At 42.2% G+C, this 27,485-nt stretch overlaps 1 protein-coding gene across 2 annotated transcripts in view; it reads left to right on the top strand.

Moving 5' to 3' along the window:
- The first annotated feature begins 721 nt into the window (after positions 1-721).
- Positions 722-27,485, top strand: part of LOC116508172 (E3 ubiquitin-protein ligase TRIM37-like) — a 70,717-nt gene continuing 43,953 nt past the window's right edge. Inside the window, exons 1-13 of one of the 2 annotated variants that reach the window (XM_032216686.1) lie at positions 722-783; positions 1,042-1,118; positions 6,315-6,416; positions 7,825-7,865; positions 8,855-8,971; positions 11,988-12,075; positions 13,055-13,177; positions 16,005-16,128; positions 18,384-18,451; positions 20,603-20,727; positions 22,323-22,373; positions 22,875-22,956; positions 24,871-24,947. In XM_032216686.1, coding sequence (XP_032072577.1) covers positions 1,098-1,118; positions 6,315-6,416; positions 7,825-7,865; positions 8,855-8,971; positions 11,988-12,075; positions 13,055-13,177; positions 16,005-16,128; positions 18,384-18,451; positions 20,603-20,727; positions 22,323-22,373; positions 22,875-22,956; positions 24,871-24,947 — 1,019 coding nt within the window. In that variant the 5' untranslated portion in view covers positions 722-783; positions 1,042-1,097. The other variant, XM_032216687.1, reaches the window with a different exon arrangement.

The following is a 27,485-nucleotide window of genomic DNA, read 5'->3' on the forward strand; positions in this document are numbered from 1 at the left end:
CATGCGCGCGCTGTGTGCATGCACGTGCATGCCGCGTGCGTGAGGACGCCGCGTGCGTGCGCGAGGACGCCGCGTGCGTGCATGAGGACGCCGCCGGCCTTGTTCCAACCGATCCGATATATATATATGTAGTCCTCCAGTTCCGACCACAAGGGAGCCCCAAATTTATATTGCTCAGTGAAATGTCTGTTAAGTGCAATTTTGCCCCGTTTTCCGGTCTTCCTTGCCAAAGTTTTTAAGTGAATCACTGCAGTTGTTAAGTTAGTCATACGGTGGTTAAGTGAATCTGGCTTCCCACATTGACTTTGTTGCTCAGAAGGTTGCAAAAGTTGATGTCCTGACATTGCAACCGTCACAAGTACATGCCAGTTGCCAAGCCTTCGAATTTTGATCACGTGGTCATGGGGATGCTTGCAACGGTCGCAAGTGTGAAAAACGGTCATAAGTCCGCCGTTGTAACTTTGAACGGTCACTCAGTGAAGTGTTGTAAGTCGTAGGGGCTACCTGCGTCAACTTTGCGGCACGCAAGCCTTCTGAACCCGTTGCAACCTGTCGCTCCTACTCACCTGCTCCAGAGGCCGCCCTCCCCATAACTAGCACTTTCGCGCATGCGTACCATTACTCTCCCGCTCAAGACAAATCCGGAGGGAAACGAAGCGCTCCGGCAAATCCGAACGGGCGCTCGCTCGGTCCCGCGCAGGCGCACTGAGGCGCTCTCAGCGCGCGCGCCGGCTAATGCGGCATCTTCGCTTCTCGGTTGGCGAGCATAACCGCGCAGGCGCAGTAAGGCGGCAGAGGGGGGGCTTCAACCCCTCCTCCCCCCTCCCTCGTCCCCCCACAGCCGGCGGGGCCGTTAATGACTCGGTTTCCCCGTGTTCTCCTCTCGGGGGCGGAGGGGAGGGGGAGAAATGGCCGGGATTGGGTCGGGGGAGTCTGTGGGATGAAAAAAAAGGCGGGAGGATAAAAAAAGAGAGGCCCCCGACCCCCGTTTTTTCTCCCCCCCCGGGGGGGGGGCTTCACACACCGGTCGTTTCTCCTCAGGAGAAGAAACTGAGGAGACGGAGGCGACCACACCTCGAGGGAGGCGGTTTCCAGTCATGGACGAGCAAAGTGTTGAGGTAAGAAGCCTTCGGAATTGCGGTAATAACAACAACAATAATAATAATGGTGAGGGGGGGGACGGGTGCACCTGTTGGAGCGGGGGAGGGGCTTCTCCCCCTCAGGACGCCCCTCCCCTCCTAAAAAAACTTGTTTGGAGTCCTGTCCATCTGTGGGGGGGGGAAGGTCCTCCCCTGGGGGGGGTCTCCTTTTGGGGGGAGAGGGAGGGCAGTCACCCCTACCCCAACCAGGATAAGACACCCCCCTCACAGATCCCTCCCCTACTTTTTGGGGGGGTTCCTATCCTGGGTGGGATAGGGGTGGCTGTCCTCCCCCCTCACCCCAAATGGAGACCCCCCCCACCTTGGGAGGAACACATCACTATACCAACCGCCTCGCTTAGTAACGGAGATTCCCTGGGCTCAATTGTGGTCGTATGTCGAGGACTGCCATTCTGGATGCCCTCAAAACAGGAAGGGTAAATCACGTTCATGTATGTCAAATAAATAAACACACATGCAGGAATTCTCCCTCCCCCCCCCCGCATTTCAGGAGACCCTCCCCCCAGCTAAAAAAACCTCCTTTGGAGTCCTGTCCATGGGGGGGGGGGAGAAGGTCCTCCCATGTGGGGGGGTCTCTTTTTGGAGGGAGGGGGAGGGCAGGCACCCCTATCCCACCCAGGATAAGACCCCTCCTCACAGGTCCCTCCCACCCCTATCCTGGGTGGGGTAGAGGTGGCTGTCCTCCCCCTCCCCCAGTCCTCCCCTGGGGGGGTCTCCTTTTGGGGGGAGAGGGAGGGCAGCCACCCCTATCCCAACCAGGATAAGACACCCCCCTCACAGATCCCTCCCCTACTTTTTGGGGGGGTTCCTATCCTGGGTGGGATAGGGGTGGCTGTCCTCCCCCCTCACCCCAAATGGAGACCCCCCCCCACCTTGGGAGGACAGCCATCCCTATCCCACCCAGTATAGGAAACACCCCCCCCCAAAAAGTAGGGGAGGGATTTATGAGGGGGTGGGGTTCTTATCCTGTGTGGGAAAGCGGTGGCTGCCCTCCCCCCAAAAAGAGACCCCCCCCCTAGGGGAGGACTGGGGGAGGGGGAGGACAGCCACCTCTACCCCACCCAGGATAGGGGTGGGGGAGGGACCTGTGAGGAGGGGTCTTATCCTGGGCGGGATAGGGGTGCCTGCTCTCCCCCTCCCTCCAAAAGGAGACCCTCCCACATGGGAGGACCTTTCCCCCACACACAGATGGACAGGACTCCAAAGGAGGTTTTTTTAGGTAACGAGGGTCTCCTGAAATACGGGGGGGGGGGGAGGGAGAATTCCTGCATGTGTGTTTTATTTATTTGACATACATGAACGTGATTTACCCTTCCTGTTTTGAGGGCATCCAGAATGGCAGTCCTCGACATACGACCACAGTTGAGCCCAGGGAATCTCCGTTGCTAAGCGAGGCGGTTGGTAAAGTGATGTGTTCCTCCACCCCTGTTTTACCACCTTTTTTTGCCACGGTTGTTGAGTGAATCACCCCTGCTTTGTTTAAATTAGTTACACGGTTTTTAAGTGAATCGGGCGTCTCCGTTGACTTTGTTTTTGTTAGAAGGTCTCAAAAGGGGGGAAATTGCACGACTCCGGGACACTGCAGCCGTCATAAATAAGGAACCAGTTGACGGGTGTCTGAATTTTTGATTGCGGGACCACTGGGATGCCACTTTTTTCAGTGCTGTTGTAACTTTGAATGGATGCTAAATGAATGGTTTAAGTCGAGGAGTACCTGTGCAGAATTTAAAAAATCAAAAAAATGGGGGGGGGGGGGGATTCAAACCAAGAAAATGAAGAATTGGAAATCTCTGAAAACCAGCAGCTCCCTCCCTGCCTGGCCCTGAAAAACCAGTAAAAGAAGCTGGTACCCCAGGACAGAGGCTTAGAAATTGGGGCCATCACCAAGAAGACTCTCTCCTGCTTTCTACCAAAACCTCCTGAGCTTCTTGTCTATGGAGATTCTCAGTCATCCCAGGCTATCGTTGTCCAGTTGCCTCTTGAAAAAGCACTTTTGAGACTCCTAAGCTTCTCTTTCTCCTAATGGAACAGGCAGGCATGAAAGAGGGTAGAAAAACGTCTTTTTTAGCTTAGGTGAATGTGATATTCAGGTGGTCGTCGACTTACAACCATTCATTTAGTGGCTGCAGTTACAATGGAACTGAAAAAAGTGACATATGATCAGTTCTCACATTTGTGACTTGAGCATTCCCACATTCACATGATCAAATTTGGGCACTTGGCAACTGTCATGCATTTATGATCATCATAGCACTGTCCTGAGGTGCTATGATCACCATTTGTGACCTTCCCAACCAGTTTCGGACAAGCAAAGTCAATGGGGGAAGCCAGATTTGCTTAAATGCGACACAGTTTACTTAACAACTGGAGTGATTTGGTTTTAACAATCATGGCAAAAAGGTTGCAAAATGGACATGACTAATTTAACAATTGTCTTGCTTAGTGATGGAAATATTGCACTCAATTGTGGTCTTAAGTTGAGGACTACCTGCAATCCCCTCCTCCTTGTGGTTGCCTTTCAAAACCTTTATATTTATTTATGTCTATTTTATTTATCACACTTAGAAACTGCTCATCTCCCTCACAGAGCGACTCTGAACAGTATGCCAATCAGACATCAAAAACATCACAACTGTATAAATATTATAATAAAAGTGAGATTAAAACAACAAAAGTTTTCATTCAAGATGATAGAATTGGGCAAAGTGTAACCCATGAATCTTCTCTGCTTTGGGTTCTGTCTGCGCTGTTTACTGGTCCATGATTTCAGTGTTGTTGCAGGAGAGAGTAAAGGAAAAAAATAGGAACAGAGACACTGAAATTAACAGGAATGTTATTGATAACATGGTGTGTGGCAATCATGTTTAACTACAATTAATATTTAAGAAAAAACAAGTGTAAATTACACAAAAATAGTACAAACAATATATCTCTCTCTCAGTCAAAGACCTCTGCGATATTAGTAGGGTTATTTAATATCCCACCGTCATTATTTTTGTAAATTATCAACACAGGTAATACACCTCCTTTCTCTTATTTTCCCTACAACAACAGTCCGGTGAGGTGAGCTGAGAGGAATTGGCCCAAACTGACTCAGTTGGTTTCCATGATTAAAGTGGGGTTAGAGGCCACCATCTCCCATTTTCTAGCCTGTCTTAATCACTAAAGTCAAGTTATGACCAAACTGACAATAGTGCTGACTATTGTCTTTATTTTAAATAAGCCATCTTGACATTTTTTGGAAAAGGGTCTAGATCTTAACAATGTTAATTAATTAATGATCTTAGATTGCCAGTTTGATATTCATAACCAACAATTCACTTTTCTGTTAAAATACTTTACATTTCTAGTTTCCCAGATTGAGTAGAAGGCATTATTGTTCTTTGGGTTGGTATAAATTTAGCACACTTGGTCTCTTCTTTCCCTGATACATGAATTGTTGCAATTAGGTCAAAACAGGAAAGGGGTACTGTGGTTCCTGAAAGTTTGTGAACTGATATATCTCCTGTTTGAGTTGCTGCAGGGAAATATTAATCCAACAAATTAATGCAGTGAAGTCACAGATCCAGGATCTGATAATTTTTTCACCTCTCTTATATGCTGACTCTTTAAACAGGCAGGAATCCATGATGATAGTGTTTCTGTGCTCTATTTTGTTTGATAGTGTTTTGACACACAGCTTCCAAAACCTTTTTCTATGGATAAGGTTATAGTATCTAGAGCATGTTCTGTTTTAGCATCAGAACTCCTAGATCCAAACTTGAAATTGCCATAAATCTCCTTTTTCATTCATGGGATGGGAAGGAACTAGAAGTTGAAGAATCAATAGTCTCAACCTAACAAGGATGTTATAAGGATAAAACCAGAGGGTGTATTGAATATACAGGTAGTCCTCACTTACTGACTCTAATGGAATCAGAATTTCCATCACTAAATGATTCAGTTGTTAGATGAAACATCACATGACCAAACTGCTTAGCAATGGGGTTGTTAGGCCAGGACCTCACAATTCTCCCATGCCTGTCATGCTTGCATCTGCTTCAACTCCCTCCCCATTTCCCTCCCCATCTTTTCCCTTTTGGCTGCCTCACACTCCTCCATCTATCCCTGCCCTCCCAATTGATCTTCACCGCCTTCTTCCTCCTGCTGCTGATGACATGCACCTGGAAGAGACAGCTACTGGCCACTTGTGAGGCCGTCACACACTGTGGTTGTAAATACAGGCTGGTTGCCAAGCATCCAAATTTTGGTCATGTGACTATAATGACCATAACTTTAAGGACTGACCATAAGTATTATCATAGTTGTTCAATGTTGTCATAACTTTAAACGGTCATTGAATGAATGTTTTTTAAGCAAGGACTATCTCTATTACCTTGAGCTTTTGAAGGAAAGGCAAGATATGAGTTTAACATGTAAGCATATAAAAGTGCAAATTTTGGATTGCACCATATTCCACAGAGCTAAGAGAAAGCAAGAATAAAATGTGACTTGTTTTCATATCTTTCTGAATCTTACCTGAAGCAAAAAAAGTACTGTGCAAAAAATTACATTCTGATGGAATGTGCGTTTTATGAATCATGCATTTCAGTCCATCTTAGAAACATACCAATGGGTTGTGTTGGTTTACGTGCCCTCGTCCTGCTTATGGGGATGTTGTATTCTGCAAGATTATAGAGGAGATGTGTCCAACCTGTGGTCTACAGTTACAGTTCTGGACTGTTAGTAATGCAAGCCCATAAAATTGTAAATCTCTTAACAATATGTGATTTATATACATTATCTATATTATATATTTTATAGGCGACCCAACACAATTCCACTCATTGCGGCCAGGCAAGCCAAAAGGTTGGACACCCATATTCTAGAGTGTCTTCTAAACAATTATATACATACTTATTTTTTGCTCTTTGGTTGCAGTGTTAACAAGATACTGAGGTGTAGATGTAGCAAACGATTTTTTTCGTTTAAACAATGACTTTTAAAAATAATTGCTTGTTGGTTCCTCTCCAAACACGGTTGTATAGCACCCCAGAGCAATATAGTTGAGCCTAAGTTTAAGTAAAATGTGACTTGATATGAATAAGATAATGTGGATGCAGTTTACAGATAAAGCTGATCCATACTTGTCTTGATTGTGTTTCTTCCTTGCAGAGTATTGCTGAAGTATTTAGATGTTTCATTTGTATGGAAAAGTTGCGTGATGCACGCCTGTGTCCACACTGCTCCAAGCTATGTTGTTTCAGTTGTATTCGGGTAAGTAATCACAAATTTGGAGCCAAGTTACTCATGGGGAGATAGTAACTGGATTTTGGATGTGTGGTTTTGAAAATACTTCAAAACAGATGTAAGTGTGCAAGGATTCTAATTTATTGGCACACTAAGAAAAACAATTTTATCCTTTTGTTCTGGTGCCTGCCTGCTTTCCATTTACTAGTAGCCTTGCCCAGAAAAAATATTGGAATAATGTATATTATTTCCCTAAAAAAACAGCAGTTCTGAATGTAAACTGATATTTTTCCAAAACTAAAGATTAATTCTGACTTATTTTCATCTTTTCTTTCAGCCCAAGAGGTAAAAAATGTTGCTTTCTTTTCAGGTCTTTCAACCAGTTGAACTTATTCCTCCGATTATGCTTAGATATATATCCCCAAAGGTGCTTTTTTCAAGATGCCACTGGACTTTCTGGTTTTTCTTTGAAGACTTTTCGCTTCTCATCCAAGAAGCTTCTTCAGCTCTGGCTGGATTGTGGGGAATTGAAGGATGTCTGCAAAGAGTATCAATCCTTCCATTCCACAGCATCCGATCAGAGCTGAAGAAGCTTCTTGGATGAGAAGAAAAACGCCTTCAAAGAAAAACATAAAGTCCAGTTGCCTGTTGAAAAAAGCAACCTTTAGGACAACCATGACTTGGATGACGGAGAATCTCCATATATATTTAGATTTGTATGTTGCTGTTAAACTTCTTAAGAACCCAGAAGTTTATTACAGTCACAAGTGATTCTAGTGATTCTCTGAGAGCTTTTACACATTTAATTTTCTGAACAAAATAATTAAATAGGGTTGGACCAATATTTAGGCTTAATACATTGATAACATACAAAGAAGTGCCATGACCAACTTTCTTGATTAATTGTTACCTCCATGTGTGACTAATAGACCACAGGTTCATATCCCGCCTTAGCCATGAAAGCTGGTTATGTGAACTTGGGTCAGTCCCTCTTTCTCAGATCAACCTACCTCACAGGGTTGTTATTGTGGGGAAAATAGGAGGAGGAAGCTGTGTTGGATATATTTACTGCCTTGAGTTATTTGTAAAAATAAGAAAGGCAGGACACAAATAAATATAAATCTAGACTAACATATAGACTCAGTTTACACAGCATTTTAAATTAAACTGGGATTGGCTAGTTTATACATTAGCATGTTCTGGGAATTCAGCCATTGTGTGTGATCCAGCCCATTCAACAAGTTATAATTTAGTATTGGGAGTCATTTTCTGAATGCAATAGTATACAGATACAATAAATAGGGATAGCATGTGAATCCCATTCAAGAATAATTTACTTATGCTGAAGAAATATGTCCAAGCTTATAGGATTTATGCTTTTCTAATGTTTCTGGAACACTCTGGTGTTTTATAATATGCCTGTTTTGTTTGACAGCGTTGGCTGACGGAACAAAGAGCTCAGTGCCCACATTGTCGGTAAGCTTTCACTTGAAGCCCTTTGGACTATTGTGGTACCCAAAGCAAATTCTTTATTTTAGGTGTCTTTTTTTTTTTTTTTTGCTGATATTCACAATGCATGTTTGGGAGGAACAGACAGATTATAATTTATATTTGGCACATGATGGAATGTTATCTATCTTGACCTTCAGTCATGAATGAAAGTTTAGCCAAGGTACAATTTTAAAAATTGTCCATAATTGTCACTCATTGAGGATAAAAGAGCAGTTTTTGAAAGTTCTGGGAAAAAGAGCCAGCTTTTCTGATGTAACTTTAAACAGTTCTTCCTAGGTCAAAGTATAGACAACCTGGTTCCCTCTAATATTGTCATCGTAATGTACACTTACTTAAATATCCATATACCAAAATGAATACAAATGGATAGTGAAAACAATACAGTGAAACTAAAGATAGATTTATTGTAACACTATACTTAAACACTATACTAACGTTTCACCTAGAATCGGTCTTCATCTCCCCAAGGGAAGCCTACTCACAGTTTGGGAAGCCCTGTTATAGTACCTTTGACTTCAGGTTCTGTGATTTCCATCCTATGAGCCATCACGACCAATGCTCTCTCTGTGTGCTGTAAATCTCAAACTTGTGAATGCTATTTCTTCTTTAAATCTTTAAACTTCTGGCTTTTATTCCCCCCCCAAATATTTTTTTTATTCCTGGTTTCAAAATCTGTTGGACAAGATTTCCCTCCTTGAATGAATATGAAATTATTTACCATTCTTCATTAGAAGGAACATTTCAAGTTAGAGTGCCTGAATTGTAGTTTATTAATTGAACACCCGCAATTTCTAATATAGTCTTCTTTTTATTAAATGCTTCAAAGGTAGAGAGATTGGATAAAGATCTTGTGCATCTGCATAAACTCCTGTTTTCAGTTCTGTAATAATAATTATTCTATTCTATTTTTTCCTCTAAGAAGCAGGATTTTTACTCAAAACGTTTCCTTGCAGAGCTCCACTTCAATTGCGAGAACTTGTCAACTGTCGTTGGGCAGAGGAGGTGACCCAGCAACTTGACACACTCCAGTTGTGTAATCTGAGCAAGCATGAAGAAAATGAAAAAGACAAGTACGTAGATTTAAAGGGCCTGTTGGCTGAAGGGTTTGTCATGCATTACCCCTAAATTCGTTCATAATCAGACGTTTTAAAGACTGATGAATTTTTCTCCTGGAGTGGATTTACAGTTACATTGTGTGAGATGTTAAAATGGAACATTGGTATTTACTGTGAAGTTTGTTTTCTGTAATGCATTGAGGGCGTCATTGGTGGGCCAACCATCCTCCCACTTGCTTTAGTTTAGAGGTGTCATAGAATTTTTAGATGCAGTCATGGGAAGGAAAAAAGACCTGCCTTTACAAACCCAGAAGGGTTACAGAACAGCAAAAAGTTAAGCTACCATATTTTTCAGAGTATAAGATGCTCCAAAGTATAAGACACACATAGCTTTTGGGGAGGAAAACAAGGGGGGGAAAATCTGCTTCTGCCTCCCAGCAATTTGCCTCCTTGCAACAAACAGCAAACAGCACAGACAATATGCACTGTTTGTAGTGTTACATTTCAGACTATACTTGTACAGATGCTGTTAAAATTGATGTGCTTTCTGGAAGTAGAGTTATTCTCTACTATTTAAAAGGAGATGCAATAGCACTGGGCCTCTTCAGATCAAGCATTTATTTTAAAAAGCTTCTTCATTTTGTTAAGCTGTCTAGAACAATAAGAAAGCAGTCTTTAAAAAATAAGTCTAATAATTTGAACATTCTATAGGCATTTATAGTTACCTCCTTGTAGCAAACAGCCTGATTAGCACAAGAAAAAAAATCTGCTTCTGCCTCCCAGCAATTTGCCTCGTGGAGCGCACTCCCAGTCATCAGCTGTTTCAGGCTGCAGGGATTGCTATAGCCTATTGCAGCCTCCGCAAGCCCCATTTTCCCCTTTGCTGCAAGGAGGTAAATTGCTGGGAGGCAGAGGCCAAAGGGTGGGTGTGGGTGGGTGGAGCTACATTCAGTGTATAAGACACACCCAAATTTTCACCCTTTTTAAGGGTGGGGGAAGGTCTGTCTTATATTCCAAAAAATATGGTAAGTAAAAACATTGATACCCTCTCCTATTTCTATGAACAAAGTGCTCCATCCACTACATGGAGTTTTTGACTTAGGACTGTAATTGAGCACACAATTTTCATTTAAAATCATGATGTTGGTATAGTGGGTTACCATGTGACCAGATCTAACTTTCGACTTAATTTTTTGCAGAAGTTATAAAGCAAACACTGTAGTTGTTAAACAAACCCTTTCTTAGCTATGGGGCATCCCCCCCCCCCTGGAAAACTGGAAGTAAATGCAGGTTTCTGGCAAAAATTGTAAATTGTAATCAAGTGACTGCAAACAGTCGTAAATGCAGGCCAGTTGCCAAGCCCCTAAAACATTGTCCTTTAACTGTGGGGGAGGGCGGATGTTGGGACTTCAACTCTGGATCATAAGTAACATATTCTGTGTTGATTTGCCGCAACTTTGAATGGTAGCTAAGCAACCGGTCTTAAAAATTACTTGTACAGCAAGTAGAAAACTATTCCACAGCTCACCATTTCATATCCCTACAATGATAGTAAGTATCCTTCACTGGTGCATACCAAACAGACCCACAATTTAGGGCGGAAGGCTTCACTGAATGAATGTACTTTATAAGGAAGTGATCACCTGCCAAGCATTCTCCAAAGGAGGCTTGAGCTGAGGTTAAACATAGGATTTATAATTCTTAATTAAAGATGACATAGATAACCTGGTAGCTGTCATCAAAGGAGCATTTGTTGGGAAAATAGCTGGATCTCTGTGCTCCTAAACGTGTTTTTCCAGAACAGCATTTGCGTACAGTTTACATCCCAAAGTGATGAAGCCCCTATCTGTTTAGAGATAGCCAATTTGTAGTGAAGAAAAGCATCAGGAATGTAAGCAGGAAAGCAGACTTCCTCCATTCAAGCAAGCTGGATGTTGGTAGTTCTCCAAGCATCCAGTTCCTTCTAGTCCTATGCCGACCTGGAATTTTGCCTAGAATAGAAAGAAAGCATTGGATGGAAGGATAGAAAATAAAAGGCCTTTCCTTTTGCAGCAAGAACAAAAAGCCTTTGGGGTGACATGATAGTAGTCTTCCAATATCTCAGGGGTTGCCTCAAAGAAGAGGGAGTCATGCTATTCCCCAAGGCACCTGAGGGTAGAACAAGAAGCAATGGGTGGAAACTAATCAAGGAGAGAAGCAACTTAGAACTGAGGAGAAATTTCCTGACAGTTAGAACAATTAATCAGTGGAACAACTTACCTCCAGAAGTTGTGAATTCTCCAGCACTGGACATTTTTAAGATGCTAGATAGCCACTTGTCTGAAGAGGTATAGGGTTTCCTGCCTAAGCAGGGGGTTGGACTAGAAGACCTCCAAGATCCCTTCCAACTCTGCTATTATATTGTATTGATTTTATAGAGAAGCTACGTGAGAAGCTAAGCTGACTTGCAGTACATTTTAGATGTAACCTAAACATTGTAGCTGGAACTGTTCAATTTCTATGTGTGTAACTAACCTGCGTCTTGATAATGGAAGGACTGAACTAGAAGATAGTGGAAAGCAGTCAGGGGCCAAGTCTTTTTATATATTTTGCCTTAATTTAAAGTACATAAATTTTTATTAAAGATTATCTGAATATACAAATGAAAATGACATTTTCATGAGGGAAAAGGCAAGGGAAAAGGGAAATAGAGTGAGGTAAAGGAGGAGGAGAAAAAGGAAGAGGAGGAGGATTTTATTAAATACTGAAAGAATTTATCTCTGGTACAAAAGCTTTCAGTGTACTTGCAAAACGACAGAGAAAAATAATAATAACTGAATTGCTGACTTGAAACTTCTCTATGTATGTCATTTTACATTGTTTCCTGTTTTTATTGGCATTTCAGCAGTAGCTCACTTTGACTGATGTTCAATAAAAATAAGCTCCTTAATGGCACTTCCCACCTTGTTAAAATGATTGAGGGCAATTTTTTTTTTACTATGGCTGCTGTTCCATTTGTCTATAATTGCAGTTTTTCCTTTTTTTTTTTAAGGTGTGAAAATCATCATGAAAAACTTAGTGTATTTTGCTGGACGTGTAAGAAATGTATCTGCCACCAGTGTGCACTTTGGGGTGGAATGGTGAGTAAGCTTTTTATGTACAGATGAAGAACAAAGAGTTTATGCAATGTTTATTTTATAGAAACCAAAGCACTACCCTCATGGTATGAACTTTTTTGCCATGGTTGTTAAGTGAAGCAGTGTAGTTAAGTTAATTATTCAGTTGTTGAGCGATATATAATATATTTTATTAAAAATATTCATTCATTCAAATATATATATATATATGCCGGTTTTCAAGTGCCTGAATTTTGATCATGTGATCATGAGGATACTGCAACAGTCATAAGTTTGAGGATCTGTCATAAGTCACTTTTTTCAGTGCCTTTGTAATTTCAAACAATCACTAAATGAATGGTTATAAGTCAAGAATTACCTGTAATACAGTTATTGAACAAAGAACAAAGTAATTCTTCCAAGTATAATATGCATATAATAAAACATATTAGCTTTCAAGAAGAATATAAAGTTCTGTTTTTATTTGAGGATGGACTACAATCAGAAAATCTTCCTCCCCTTATTTTAACACCCAGTAACATCTATTCCCCACTATTTGGCAGGGTTTTCTTAAATGACTCTTCCTCTGATCTGCTGTGCTGACATAATGTTCATGTAATTTAAGATGCAGCTATTTAAAATCAATTAATGAAATCAGCTTTGACAAGAAAGGCATGTCACATACCTTTTACTATTTAAACCTTGAATTAAGCATTCATAAGAAGTGTTTCTGGGGAATTAATTTAGCTTTTTCCTGAAATATTAACTTCCAAGACATCTACAATAGTTCTTTAATGAGGCAGCAAGCTAGACAGTTTTACTTCCGTTATGTATTCACTAAGAACTTGAATAGATTTTTGTGGGAAGTGTGACTGGAAGAAAAACCAGATTCAGCAGGTTGAAAAGTGCTTTCTTCCAATAATAATCTTTGGGATTCATTTTGGTAAGAGTGTTTTGAGCTGGTACAATGACCTTACCAAATTCATCTGCATCTTTCTAACAGCACGGCGGGCATACTTTTAAGCCTTTAGCGGAAATATATGAGCAGCATGTCACAAAAGTGAATGAAGAAGTGGCAAAGCTTCGTCGAAGACTCATGGAGTTGATAAGTTTGGTACAAGAAGTGGTGAGAACCAGCTCTTCCAATTTTGTTGATGTATAATTATCATATTCGAATATATCAGCTGAACAAAAACTCCGCATTGGCGACAGGGATGGCATCTGGCCAGTAAACACTCAGCTCCATTCAGTTGCCCAGACTCCACCCCCCAAGGGATTATGGGAGTCATTAAAAGAGGGTGATAACTTTCATCTTCTCAAAGCCCCCCTAATGGGATAATTGTTTGAAATTGGAAGGTGGTTTCTAACCTGGGGCAGTTGGGAGAGGAGAAAAAGGTGAAAGAAATAATTATTTTCCAGGTTGAAACAGTAATAAACAGATTCACAGCTTTCACTAAGATGAGATGTTGAGTCTCTCAATCTTCAGTTTAGCATTTCCAGCCTTGCCAAAAAGTAATACATGCAAAAAGTACAGATAATCCTCGATTTGAGCCTAAAGTTTCCTTCGCTGAGCAGAGCATTCGTTAAGTGCGTCATGCCCCATTTTACAACCTTTTCCCCCTGGTTGTTAAGTGAATCACTTCAGTTGTTAAGAGCATTCTGCAGTCATCAAGCAAATCTGGCGTCCCCTATTCGCCTTGCTTGTCAGACATTCCTTGGGAAAGTTGCAAATGGTAATTCCAGGATCCTGCACCCATCATAAAAAGATGCTAGTTGCCAAGCACTGACACTGGGGATGCTGCAACGGTCATAAGGTTTAGGTTTTAGGTTTTATTGGGATTTATATGCCGCCCTTTTCCCTGAGGGGACTCAGGGCGGCTTACAACCACAGGGGAGGGGAAGTGCAAGGTCAAAACAAACACTTTGTGAACAAAAGAAAAATAATAAAACACAACTTTCATTCAGCAATCAAACACTCGGGCGGGTAATTGGAAGCCTATCCCCAGGCCTGCTGGGAGAGCCAGATCTTGAGGGCTGCGCGGAAGGTCTGGATCGTGGTGAGGGTGCGGATCTCCATGGGGAGCTCGTTCCATAGGGTCGGGGCAGCAACAGAAAAGGCTCTCCTCCGTGTGGTCGCCAGTCGACATTGACTGGCAGATGGAATTCGGAGGAGGCCCAGTCTGTGCGATCTGATTGGTCGATTTAGGGAGGCAATCGGCAGAAGGCGGTCTCTCAAGTACCCAGATCCACTACCATGGAGTGCTTTAAAGATGGTCATCATTATCCTGAAGCGCACCCGGAGACCAACAGGCAGCCAGTGCAGCTCGCGGAGGACAGGTGTAACGTGGGCGAACCGAGGTGCGCCCACTATCACTCGCGCGGCTGCATTTTGGACTAGCTGTAGTCGCCGGATGCACTTCAGGGGCAACCCCATGTAGAGCCCATTGCAGTATTCCAGTCTAGAGATCACAAGGGCTCGAGTGACTGTTGTGAGGGCCCCCCGATCTAGGTAGGGCCGCAACTGGCGGACCAGGCGAACCTGGGCAAATGCCCCCCTGGTCACAGCTGACAGCTGATGGTCAAAAGTCAGCTGTGGATCCAGGAGGACTCCTAAGTTGCGGACCCTATCTGAGGGGTATAAAATTTGACCCCCCAGCCTAAGCGTTGGTGTATTAGCCAAATTATTGGGGGGGAAACACAACAGCCACTCGGTCTTATCCGGGTTGAGCACCAGTTTGTTAGCACTCATCCAGTTCTTAATGGCCTCCAGACCCCGGTTCATCACGTCCACCGCTTCATTGAGTTGGCACGGGGCGGACAGATACAATTGCGTATCGTCCGCATATTGATGGTATTTTATATAAGTCTGAGAGCTGATTATAAGTCACTTTTTTCAGTGCTTTTGTAACTTTGAACGATCATCAAACAAATGGTTGTAAGTCGAGGACTACCTTTATCTAGAGAAGGGACTTGCTGGTTAATGTTTTTATGGTGAGAATATTTTTAACGCTGCTCCTTTAAAAAAACAAAATGAGCAAAGCATCATCAATTTAACACCTCCCAATTCCCAAGTTACTTATTATATCTGTGTTGCAGCAATCTGAGAGTGGTTGAGAGACAGTGAATAATAAAAATTTCACGCCTGTTTTTCTGGGTTTAGAAGGGGAATTAGAGTTACGTATAACAACCCTGAGGTGTAATCCAAGGTGACATTCTGGTATTGGGGGGAGTGGGGGGAGTAAAAGATCCTAGTGATAATGTTTTATATTGCAATTGTAAGTTTTACTTTCTCTTCCTTCCTATGTGGCTTCTGTTTCCAAAATGAAGGTGTTAGCTGCTCAGAAATTATTCCAGCCTGTACTCTGAAAGCCAGGTTAATGTACTGTACTGGTTAAGGCATAAGACTAAGACTAGAAACCGGGAGAACTGGGAGTTGTAGTCCTGCCTTAGGCACAAAGCCAGCTAGTCATTTTCTCTCAGTCCCCAAAAGAAGGCAATGGAAAACCACTTCTGGAAAACCTTGCGAGAAAATTGTAGACTGTGGATCAAATGTGATTGAACAGAAGGGAAAAATGTTTCTTCCATTCAAGCAAAGGGGTTGCATAGGTAGCCAGGAGCATATGCAAACAGCTGCTGAAGTTACAGAAAGATGTGGCTATTTTAATGATTTAGAACAGTGTTTCTCAACCTTGGCAACTTGAAGATGTCCGGACTTCAACTCCTAGAATTCCCCAGCCAGCGAATGCTGGCTGGGGAATTCTGGGAGTTGAAGTCCGGACATCTTCAAGTTGCCAAGGTTGAGAAACACTGATTTAGAAGGAGGTGATCGTATGCTTTCTCACATGTTCTGTTCACTTCTGTTGTAGGATTTGCACAACCTAGGATGTCATTCCCATGTAAACAATGAAAAGCTGTCCAGGCAGTTCTAAATTGATGCCATGTGTGTTTTTCAGGAAAGGAACGTTGAAGCGGTACGCAGTGCGAAAGATGAACGTGTTCGAGAAATCAGGAATGCTGTGGAGATGATGATTGCTAGGTTAGATACCCAGCTGAAGAACAAACTTATAACACTAATGGGTATGTTTGCCTATTTGTGTGTGTGTTATATTTTAGGACAGGAATTGAACTTAGCACTTGACAGATTTGTCTTTGTCCTCTTGCTGCTCATTTATTGAGGGGTGTGGGCCAGTGGTTTGGGAGGTTTAATTGAACAATGCAGTTGGTCCTCACTTAGCATCACTCGTTCAGTGACCAAATTTATGGCAGCACTGAACAAGTGGTACTTACGATAGTCCTCAAAGTTCCAGCCATTGCAGCATCCCCACAGTCATATGATTGCAGTAAGGGCGCTTGGTACCTGGCTCATGATTATGATGTCACAGCCTCCTGCAATCATGTGGTCACCATTTGCAACTTTCTTTGCCCGCTTCTTAGAAGCAAAATCAGTGGGGAGGTCAGCAGGAGGTCACAAATGATGACCACATGAGGTTGTTGCTTAACAACCTGTAGTGATTTTCTTTACAGTGGCAACTGGAAGTTCTGGAATTTCCAATGGGATTATGTGGTCTTGCGCTTCACAAGCATGTTGCTTAAGAATGGAAATTCTGATTGCCACCATTAACTAAGGACTATGTTTTGGTGTGTTTGAGTCAAAAGAAATGGGACTCCCCATTCTGTCTCCCAAGTTTATTTATGTATTTATTTATGCCTCTGGCATTGGCTTTGTCCCCACCGCATTCAGCAATGCATGAACATAGGTGTTTGTCTCCTCCATCTTCCAACAATAGGAGGGGTAGATTATTTTATAAGAAAGTTGAGTTGCTTATTAGTCAAAGATGGCTTAGCCTTGAACTGAGCAGGAATTTTCTTGGCATAGTATTAGGCTATAACTTGATAAGTCTGGATATAATTAGACATTTAGAAAGCAGAATATTATAATTGTTGCAAAACACCTGCTCTGTTTTTCAATAGAAAACAGGTCTGCCCTGTTCTTGCATGTGACAGTCTTTTCGATATTTCCAGGTTCTTCATATCCTCTTTGCTTTATTTTGACAAGCCAGATCTTCCCTGCCCCTTTAAATTTGTGTATTTTGTTGACTTTATTTATTCAGTTCCTATGGCCACAAAGGAAATGTTCTACCTTGCCGTTCCTGACAGAGAGCTTTAGGTTCTGAAGTTTCTTTGCGTCCTTGCTAATGTGTGATGCCCAGTATTAGATGTAATCCTTCGATAATATTTTTACATGGTTTCTACGTTTTTGATTGGACACCACCCACAGTTGCTCTCTGAGTGAGATGGACAGTTTCTAATTTGATACATAAATAAATGAAGTGAACCCTAACCAGAACATACCATAATGAAACTATTACGCAGCTCCAACTTGCACTGACTTTTTAGTGCTACATCACACTCTGCACATGTTTGAATAGTGGTCCTTTTTGTCACAAGAGACTTTTTTACAGGTAGTCCTCGATTTAAAATGGCTTGTTTAGTGACCATTCAAAGTTACGACGATGACTTTTGACCGTTTTTCACAGTGATGACTGTTTCAGCATCCCCATGATCATGTGCTTAACAACTGGTTCATGATTATGACGGTTGCAGTGTCCTGGGGTCACATGATCCCCTTTTGCGACCTTCTGACAAAGTCGATGGCGAGGCCAGATTCATTTAACCGTGTTGCTAATTTAACAACTGCAGGGATTCACTTAACAAATGTGGCAAGAAAAGTGATAAAACGGGACAAAACTCACTTAACAAGTTTCTCATTTAGCAACATAAATTCTGGGCTCAATTGTGGTCATAAGTTGAGGACTACCTGTACTTTGAGCTGCCTAGAATTGTGATTATGATTGAAGCAATTTTAAAATTTGATTAAAGAAATAAGTACTTCTGGACTCTTCTCATATGACTGCTGCAAAACCATGTCTCCGGTCCTGGCCGTAGGCTTCTGGTTTTCCCACACAGATAGCCATACCACTTAGACTTATATACCGCTTAACAGTGCTTTACAGCCCTCTCTAAGCGGTTTACAGAATCAGCCTGTTGCCCCCAACAATTTGGGTCCTCATTTTATGCATTTTGGAAGGATGGAAGGTTGAATTCAACCTGGAGCTTGGTGAGATTTGAACTGCCAAATTGCAGGCAGTCAGCAGACACAGCCTGCAGTACTCCACTCTATCCACTGCACCCACCGTGGCTCTTGGTGTATGTTATTCTTATATTTAAACATTACTACCTTTGATTTGGCCCTGTGTTCAAGTCTTTTTGGCTTGAGTGCACTGCGCTGGCACAGTGTTGTTTTGTTTAGATTTTGGTTTCTTTTCTAATAGGTCAGAAGACATCACTCACGCAAGAAACTGAACTTCTGGAGTCTTTGCTGCAAGAAGTAGAACATCAGGTGAGGGCAACTAGTTTGTGGATTCTCAATATTTAGAAAGCGATTTTAAAATCGGATACCCAGGCATGAAATCTATGTTTAAAATAACAAACTTTGCCTCTGCAATATTCTGGCAGTACAAGTTATCCATGACTTGGCAACCACAGTGGATCCTGAAACATCAGTTGTTAAGCAAGAAGGTTGTTAAGGGAGTTTTGTCCCATTTTACAACCTTTTTTGCCACAGTTAAGCAAGTCATTGTAGTTAAGTGAATCATGCGATTGTTAAGTGAATCTGACCTCCCCATTGACTTTGCTTGTCAGATGCGTGGTGGGAAGATTACATGTGATGATCATATGACCCTGGGCCTGTGCAGCGGTCATAAATACATCTCAGCTGTCAAGAGGCTACATTTTGATCAATACAGTGCAATACAATACAATAGCAGAGTTGGAAGGGACCCTGGAGGTCTTCTAGTCCAACCCCCTGCCTAGGCAGGAAACCCTATACTATTCCAGACAAATGGCTATCCAACATCTTCTTAAAGATTTCCAGTGTTGGGGTATTCACAACTTCTGGAGGCAACTTCTGTTCCACTGATTAATTGTTCTAACTGTCAGGAAATTTCTCCTCAGTTCTAAGTTGCTTCTCTCCTTGATTAGTTTCCACCCATTGCTTCTTGTTCTACCCTCAGGTGCCTTGGAGAACAGCTTGACTCCCTCTTCTTTGTTGCAACCCCTGAGATATTGGAAGACTGCTATCATGTCTCCCCTAGTCCTTCTTTCTATTAAACTAGACATTCCCAGTTCCTGCCACCGTTCTTCATATGTTTTACTCTCCAGTCCCCTAATCCTCTTTGTTGCTCTTCCCTGCCCTCTTTCTGGAGTCTCCACATCTTTTCTACATCGTGGCGACCAAAACTGAATGCAGTATTCCAAGTGTGGCCTTACCAAGGCCTTATAAAGTGGTATTCAACGGGATCTTGATTCTCTCCTTCTGTTTAGGCAGCCTAGAACTGTGTTGGCTTTTTTGGCAGCTGCTGCACATGGCTGGCTCATATTTAAGTGGTTGTCCACTAGGACTCCAAGATCCCTCGCACAGTTACTACTATTGAGCCAGGTACCACCTATATTGTACCTGTGCATTTCGTTTTTGTTGCCTAAATGTAGAACCTGACTCTTTTCACCCTTGGATTTCATTTTATTAGAAAGTGCCCAATGTTCAAGTTTGTCCAGATCCTTCTGTATCCTTAGCCTATCTTCTGGAGTGTTGGCTATTCCTGCCAGCTTGGTGTCATCTGCAAATTTGATGAGTTCCCCATTTATTCCCTCATCCGAATCGTTGATGAAGATGTTGAAAAGTACTGGGCCTAAAACAGAGCCTTGGGGTACTCCACTGACCATGGGGATGTTAAAACAATCGTAAGTGGGAAAACCTGTCACAAGTTGCTTCTTAGTGCCATTTTAAGTTTGATCGGTCAGTAAACGAACAGTTGCCAATAAAGGATAATATTTGTAGTTCAGGGTTGAGATGAGGGGTCCTTGGTGCTTTCTTAAACTTGGTTATTTTCTTCCAGACATTTCATTACCCAAACTAGGTAACATCATCAGGGCTATCCCAGAGGTGCTTTTTTCAAGAGGCAACTAGACTTCCTTGCTTTTCTTGGAAGACGTTTCACTTCTCATCCAAGAAGCTTCTTCATCTCTGACTGGATGGTTTGGAATGGAATCCAGTCAGAGCTAAAGAAGCTTCTAGGAAGAGAAGCAAAACATCTTCAAAGAAAAACCAGAAAGTCCTCTTGAAAAAAAGCACCTCTGAGACATGGCCTGGTTGACTGAGAATCTCCATAGATATCCTCAGTGCTAGTTACCTAGTTTGGGTAATGAAATGTCTTCAGGAAAGCAACCCAATTCAGAGACCAGCAAAGACCCCCTCAAACAAACGGTTGTAAATCAAAGACTACCTTATAAAGTGAGGAGAGCTTGTCTGGGTCAGACAAAGCCCCCTCTAGCATTGGATTCATTGTGATTTTATGAGCTTTGCGTTTTAACACGAGTGAAGGCAAGTACACCTGTCCCAAGGTAATGCTGCAGGATCCAGTCTGGGTTGGTGTGTATTTTAAGGTGGATGTTCGACTCAGGCCGACCATGTGCTCCATTTCTTTCTCTACAGCTGAGGTCGTGCAGTAAAAGTGAACTGATCTCAAAAAGCTCCGAGATTTTAATGATGTTCCAACAAGTGCACCGGAAGCCCATGGCCTCTTTTGTCACCACTCCTGTCCCTCCAGACTTCACAAGGTACAGCTTCATCTACGGTATTTACAACCGATCAAATGTGTTGTTTGACCCGTAGGTCACTTGTTTCTCAACCTTGGCTACCTTTAAGATGTGTGGACTTCAAATCCCCCGAATTCCCCAGCCAGGCATAATAAATGAAAGGCGTTTGAGCTCAAAACATGTAACCTTCTCAACTTGCACAAGGCCTGACATTTACGCAAAGGATGTGAGAAACATTTTTTTTTAATGGAAACACTTCTATGATAATCACTATAGTTTAGTGAGTTTTGGAGAAGAGATTTGCACCGTTAGCAGTCAAGAAGAATTTAAATGCCTCTCTGAGGGAGATGTCCGGTTAATAAACAGAAAATATAAACAAAAAATCCTTACTGTAAATTAATTGTACATTAGAGTTCTAGATGAAAATATGTTTTTTTAGCCAGTGGTAAGCTTGTGTGGATGAGGCCGAAGGGGAGATATACAACACCACCTATATCCTGTTCACAACACAGTCCTTTCAGCAGTTCCAAGAAGATTCCACACCCATGATACTTAGGCAGATACAATGATAACAGAATAACAGAATTGGAAGGGATCTTGGAGGTCTTCTAGCCCAACCCTCCTGTTCAGGCAGAAAACCCTATACCGTTTCAGAGAAATGGTTGTCCAATCTCTTTTTAAAAACTTCCAGTGCTGGAGCTTTCACAATTTCTGGTGGCAAGCCATTCCACTGGTTTATTGTTTGCACTGTCAGAAAAGTTCTCCTTAATTCTAGGTTTCTTCTCTCCTTGATTAGTTTCCATTTGTTGCTTCTTGTCCTGCCTTCTGGTGCTTTGGAGAATAGGTTGACCTCTATGTGGCAGCCCCTCAAATATTGGAACTCTACTATCGTGTCACCCCTAGATATTCCTTGCCAAGAAGGTTAATGTAGTTTGAAATTAAGACAGACTTTGAAATTGAGACAATAGTGCACCTGCTTCTGAAATATCCTATCTGCCAAGTTTAGAGGGCAGAATTAAATTCCTCTTTAATTACAAACTATTGGGATCACTCTAATGTAGCAGTTCTGCAATGTCTACTGAACAATCCAGTTTGGTCTCATGGTTGAGGCACCAGGCTAGAAAGCGGGAGAACGTGAGTTCTAGTTCTTAGCCATATAAGCTAAGTGGGTAGCCTTGGGCCAGTCACCGTCTCAGCCCATTTCTCTTCAAAGGGTTATTGTGTAAAAAATAAGAGGAAGAAAATGTTGGATGTGTTCGTCGCTTTGAATGATTTGCAAAAACAATCAGGTGAGGTACAAATAAATAAATAAGAAAATTTCCAGACTTTTGTATCATTGCTATGAAGATTAGAAGCTTTTAGACCTGATTGTTACCCAGGTGTGTGTAATATGTGCTTCATGAGTAGTATAAGTGTGTATTGAACGTTGTATGATGGATTTATTTTTAACATCTGTATGTTTTGTATATGGCCATATATTTTAATAAACTATTACCATCCCTTTTTAAAATCCTGTGAAGGAACTTTGAAACTTCCTGCAGTTTAATAAGGAAATATGTCAAGAGGTTCTTTTAAAAAAAAATATAAAGTCTCATGCTTTTGCTTTTTCTCTGCAGTGAGTTAGTTCCTGCTTATGATTCAACTACCTTTGTCCTGGAAAATTTTAGGTAAGAATATTACCTAATTCTAGTTAATTCTTTAGAGGTGGGTCTGCGATGAACTGCCCCTGGATTTCAGGAAAAGATGTGTCTGCTGAAAAGAATGACATCTTAGTGTTCCATCTGTTTGTCCACATACCCTGGGATGCCCCTGTTTGAAGCAGAATCCAAAGCATAACACTTTAGGAGCCATGGTGGCGCAGTGGTTAGAATGCAACATTGCAGGCTAATTCTGACAACTGCCAGTAGTTTGATTCTGACCGGCTCAAGGTTGACTCAGCCTTCCATCCCGCTGAGGTGGGTAAAATGAGGACCCAGATTGTTGGGAGAAATATGCTGACTCTGTAAACAGCTTAGAGAGGGCTGTAAAGGGCTGTAAAGTAGCATATAAAAGTCTTAAGTGCTGTAGCTATTGCTATTAAGGAATGTTTGCTTTTTGGAACTTAGTCTCTATTCAAAGGCTGCTATCATTCTATGTGCTAAATTCTTCTCTTTCAACTTTGTTAATAGCACTTTACGCCAGCGAGCAGATCCAGTTTACAGCCCACCACTTCAAATTTCTGGGCTTTGTTGGAGGCTAAAAGTGTATCCAGTAAGTTTTCATTGATGTTTATTTACTTACTTAATTTTATTTATTCATCATATTTAGGAACCAGCCATCTCCCTCACAGAGGGACTCTGGATAGTGTACAGATAAAATATTAATAGCATTAAAAGCAGCATATAAAATATAAAATTTAAACTAGAAAGAGACAAGTGATGTTAAAAATTAATTAAATAGGATTGATAGCATTAAGAGATATTTGAATTATTCTTCTGATGCACTTCAGCACTCTAGTCCTATGATTAATTCTGGAATATTGTTCAACTTGCTGAAATTCAGGACTTCAAATGTAGATATTTGAATGTAATGTTTGAGGAATGCAGACTAAACATAGAGCCGTAATATAAATATTAACAAATATATTTTAGAATAGATAAGCCCCCCCCCCCCCAAAATAAACCCCATTCATAATATGCTATATAGCCATGATGGCGAACCTGTGGCATGCATGCCCGAAGTGGCACGTGTAGCCATGTCGCCTGGCCCATTCGTCTTTTGGGTTTCTGGCATGCACACACGCACAACAATCACCTGATCTCCATGCATGTGGCAGTGCTGGAAATCGAAAGACCTGGTCTTCGGTTTTCCGGCATGTGCACTGGCCAGCTGATAGTCGCCCACATGCATGGCAGTAACTGGAAGACTAGCTGGCTGGTGCGCATGCGTGTGTCGGAAACTGGAAGTGCATTTTCTGGTGCACGCATGCCCCCTGGCCAGCTCCTGTTCTGAGTTGTGGCCCCAACGAGCGTGCACACTCCCTTTTCGGCACTCGCTCCTGAAAAGGTTCCCCATTACTGCTGTATAGTATGATTGTTTCCCCTTAAAAAAAGCTGATTAACCACAAGTAATTTTCATTGACTATTAAAAACAAAGCTCATTATTTTCAAAGTCATGTCAGAATTGCTACTTAATATGCTTTACCTAAAATCCTTCTTTTGGGAAAGCCTGGACATTATTTTCTGTTTAAGCCCATTCCTAGTCAAACAAATTGTTTGAAAATGTAGCAAAAATGGATACGAAACAAAAGTCACTTGCTATGACAGCTTGTCTAACTTTTGTACAAGACATCCTAGATTCACTGTTTTTCATATTTGAATATTTGAGATCAATCTGTAGCTTTCTGTTGCACTCTGTTTATTGAATGAATATTAAGCTATTTGGCAGTTTGGGTCTACTGGTTCAAGATTGATTCAGCCTTCCATCCTTCGGAGGTGGGTAAAATGAGGACCTAGAATGTTGGGGGCAAGAGGCTGACTCTGTAAAGCACTTAGAGAGGGATGTAAAGCACTCTGAAGCTGTATATAAGTCTAAGTGCTATTGCCATTCTGCTGACTTAAGAAAAACCGAGCTTTGATTCATTATGGGCGACTTTTTGTTCAAGCTGTCAGCACATAATAACAGAATAACAGAGTTGGAAGGGACCTTGGAGATATTCTAGCTCAATCCCTTGCTTAGGCAGCAAGCCGTATACCATTCCAGACTAATGGCTATCCAGTCTCTTTTTAAAAAACCACCAGTGTTGGAGCATTCACACTTTCTGGAGGCAAGTCAAATAACTGGTTTATTGTCCTCACTGTTGGGAAATTCCTCCTTAGTTCTAGGCTGGTTCTCTCCCTGATTAGTTTCCATCTGTTGCTTCTTGTCCTGCCTTCTGGTACTTTGTATCAGGTGACACAAGGGATGTTAGTTTCAGCGAACAAGCCATTTCTTTGAGGCAACAAAGAAAGATGCAAGGGAACATCTGAGGTACCCTTCTTAACTTTAGATCTGGTGAGCTCTGCATCTGATACGAAGTTGACTTCCGTCACAGTAGGCGACTATAAATAGGAACTTCTAAAGCTCTTTTGATTGCTCCGGATTTATTCCTAACTTCTATTTTAATTTGTGTATGTGTGTGTGAAGGATGGAAACGGCGTGGTACGTGGCTACTATTTATCGGTATTTCTTGAGCTCTCAGCCGGATTGCCAGAAACGTCCAAGTAAGAACTAATGCAAGCATCTGATATTATCTACTGCATGCCTTTCCCACAATGAAAATTGTTCCATGTTTTATTTATTATTCATTAAACAACTCTCACATTGGTTACTCTGGGCACCTTAACAAATTGAAAAAAAATCGACCATATAATAAATATCCATTAAAAAAACCTTTTGCCCTACCCCCTATATCACAGTAATTTGTGGCCCCAAGGCCCACTGACAAAAACCAACTTTTTAGGGCCTTTCAGAAAAGCAACAGGATGGGGGACAGCTCTCGGGGGGGGGGGGTGATTTTCCATAAAGAAGGGACCACCACCAACAAGTCCCATTTTTGTGGTCCTACCAGATGACAATTCCCAATTAATGTTGTGTCAGTGTAAGCATAGGCGCAGTTATGTGTCTGAGTTTGCCTTTTATAAATCTAACTTGCTAAATGCCCAGCATCTGGCTAGGAATTACAAGGGAAAAATGAAAGGTGGTAGTCTCATTTCAACTGTTCTTCCTTAGAGTGAAAAACTGATGATCTTATGCTGCACTTTCCACATTATTCACAAACATAACATTTGTGGGACCACCAATTCCATCCGACATCAGCCCACTCAATTCAATGGCACAAAGAGAGTCCACTGTTGAACCTCCATTTTGTGGAGGGCTGCTTTTGTGTGACACACTACTAATGCCGTAGAGCACAATCCCACCTGAGAATCAGACTAACCATATCCTTGGTGGCCTTTTGAATGCCTTAGGCTAGAGATGTTCCAAAGACCCTTCAAAGTCATTGAGCCATCTTTCCTGTTCTATTTTAATTTTTGTAGTTTTCTGCTGGCGTGGAATTTATTTTATCCTGTTTCCCTGAAAATAAGACCTCCCCGGATGATAAGCCCCAATCGGGCTGTTGAGCGCATGCCCTAAAATAAGCCCTCCCCCCAAAATAAGCCCTCCCGGAAAACATTGCAACACAGCAGCAGTCATGGGTTGACCACGCTCGCCGCCTCCTGCACCTCAAAAATAATAAGACCTCCCCGAAAATAAGGCCAAGCGCTTATTTCGGGGGCTCAAAAGAAAATAAGACCTTGTCTTATTTTGGGGGAAACATGGTACCATTTTATCATTGTATGGCTGCTGCTTTGTCTCCTACTATGTGTAAACCATAAGGGTCTCTGGATTGCAGTGGGGTAGAAAGGTGAATAAAAAAATAAACAATAAAGAATGACTTTTCAGTGATGTGAAAAGACGGAAATTGGCAAAAATTAGTACTCTCCATGTTACTCTTCAGAAATCACCTTCTGGATTAGAAATGGGTCTATGAAATATGAAACTGTGAAATATGAAACTGTGAGCTTAGTTGTTTTCTTGCAGACATTTGTTTACCAAACTAGGTAACATCATCAGGGTTAGGATAACCCTGACCAATAAATACTCTAAATGTGAAACTGTTAGAAGTTTGAAAGTGCAGGCTTTCTCCATTAGTTTTGCCTGCTGAGTATTGCACTAGACCAGGGATGGTGATCTTATGGCACGTGTGCCTCAGGTGGCACGTGGAGCCATTTGTCAGGGCATGCAAGGCGTTGCCCTGTCAGCTGGCCAGCTGAGTTCAGCCTTTTTTAAAGCCATTTTTTGCCCTCCCCAGGCTCCAGAGGCCTTATAGGAGCCTGGGGAGGGCGAAAAGAGCCTCCCCCCCCCCCCGGAGGCCCTCTGGAGGCTTCAGGAGTTTCCCTGAATCCTCAAGAGTGCAAAAAACTGGCCCTATGGGCAAACCGGAAGTTCGGGAATGGACTTCCAGTTTGCTCGTAGGATCTGTTTAAGCCCTCCGGAAGCTTCAGGGAAGCCTTCTGAAGGTCCCTGAAGCTTCCAGAGGGCCTCAGGGGCGGGGGAGTGTTTTCACCTTCCCCAGGCTCCTATAAAGCCTCTAGAGCCTGGGGAGGGCAAAAAAAGCATGAAAAAAATGGGGGGAGCACCTTTCATGTGTGCATGCACATGGGTGTGTGTGTGTGTGTCACGTGTTGCATTATGGGTGAGGTACGCCCGCGCACAACTCCCCTGGGCTTCCCCCCTAATGGCACACGAGCCAAAAAAGGTTCGCCATTGCTGCACTAGACTGTTATGTGTGGCTATTAAATTGCTCTGCATATGGGGAAAGTGGTTGTATTGTTTGCCAGTCATCTTTAGCAATCAGTCAGAATAGAGCTGGAAGGGACCTTCAAGGTCTTCTAGTCCAACCCGCTGCTCAAGCAGGACACCCCATACCATATATCATTCCAGACAAATGGCAACCCAGTCTCTTCTTAAAAATCTCCTGTGATGGAACACCCAGGGCTTCTAGTGGCAAGCTATTCCACTGGTTAATTGTCTGGATTGTTAGGCAGTTTCTCCTCAATTCCAGGTTGGTTCTCTCCTTGATTAGTTTCCATCCATTATTTCTTGTCCTGCCCTCTGATGCTTTGGAAAATAAAATTAATCTCCTCTTTGTGGCAGCCCCTCAAATACTAGAAGATAGCTATCATGTCCTCCCAGTCCTTCTTTTCTCTAGACTAGCC

This window comes from Thamnophis elegans, chromosome 4, assembly GCF_009769535.1.
Source record: "Thamnophis elegans isolate rThaEle1 chromosome 4, rThaEle1.pri, whole genome shotgun sequence".
Taxonomy (NCBI): domain Eukaryota; kingdom Metazoa; phylum Chordata; class Lepidosauria; order Squamata; family Colubridae; genus Thamnophis; species Thamnophis elegans.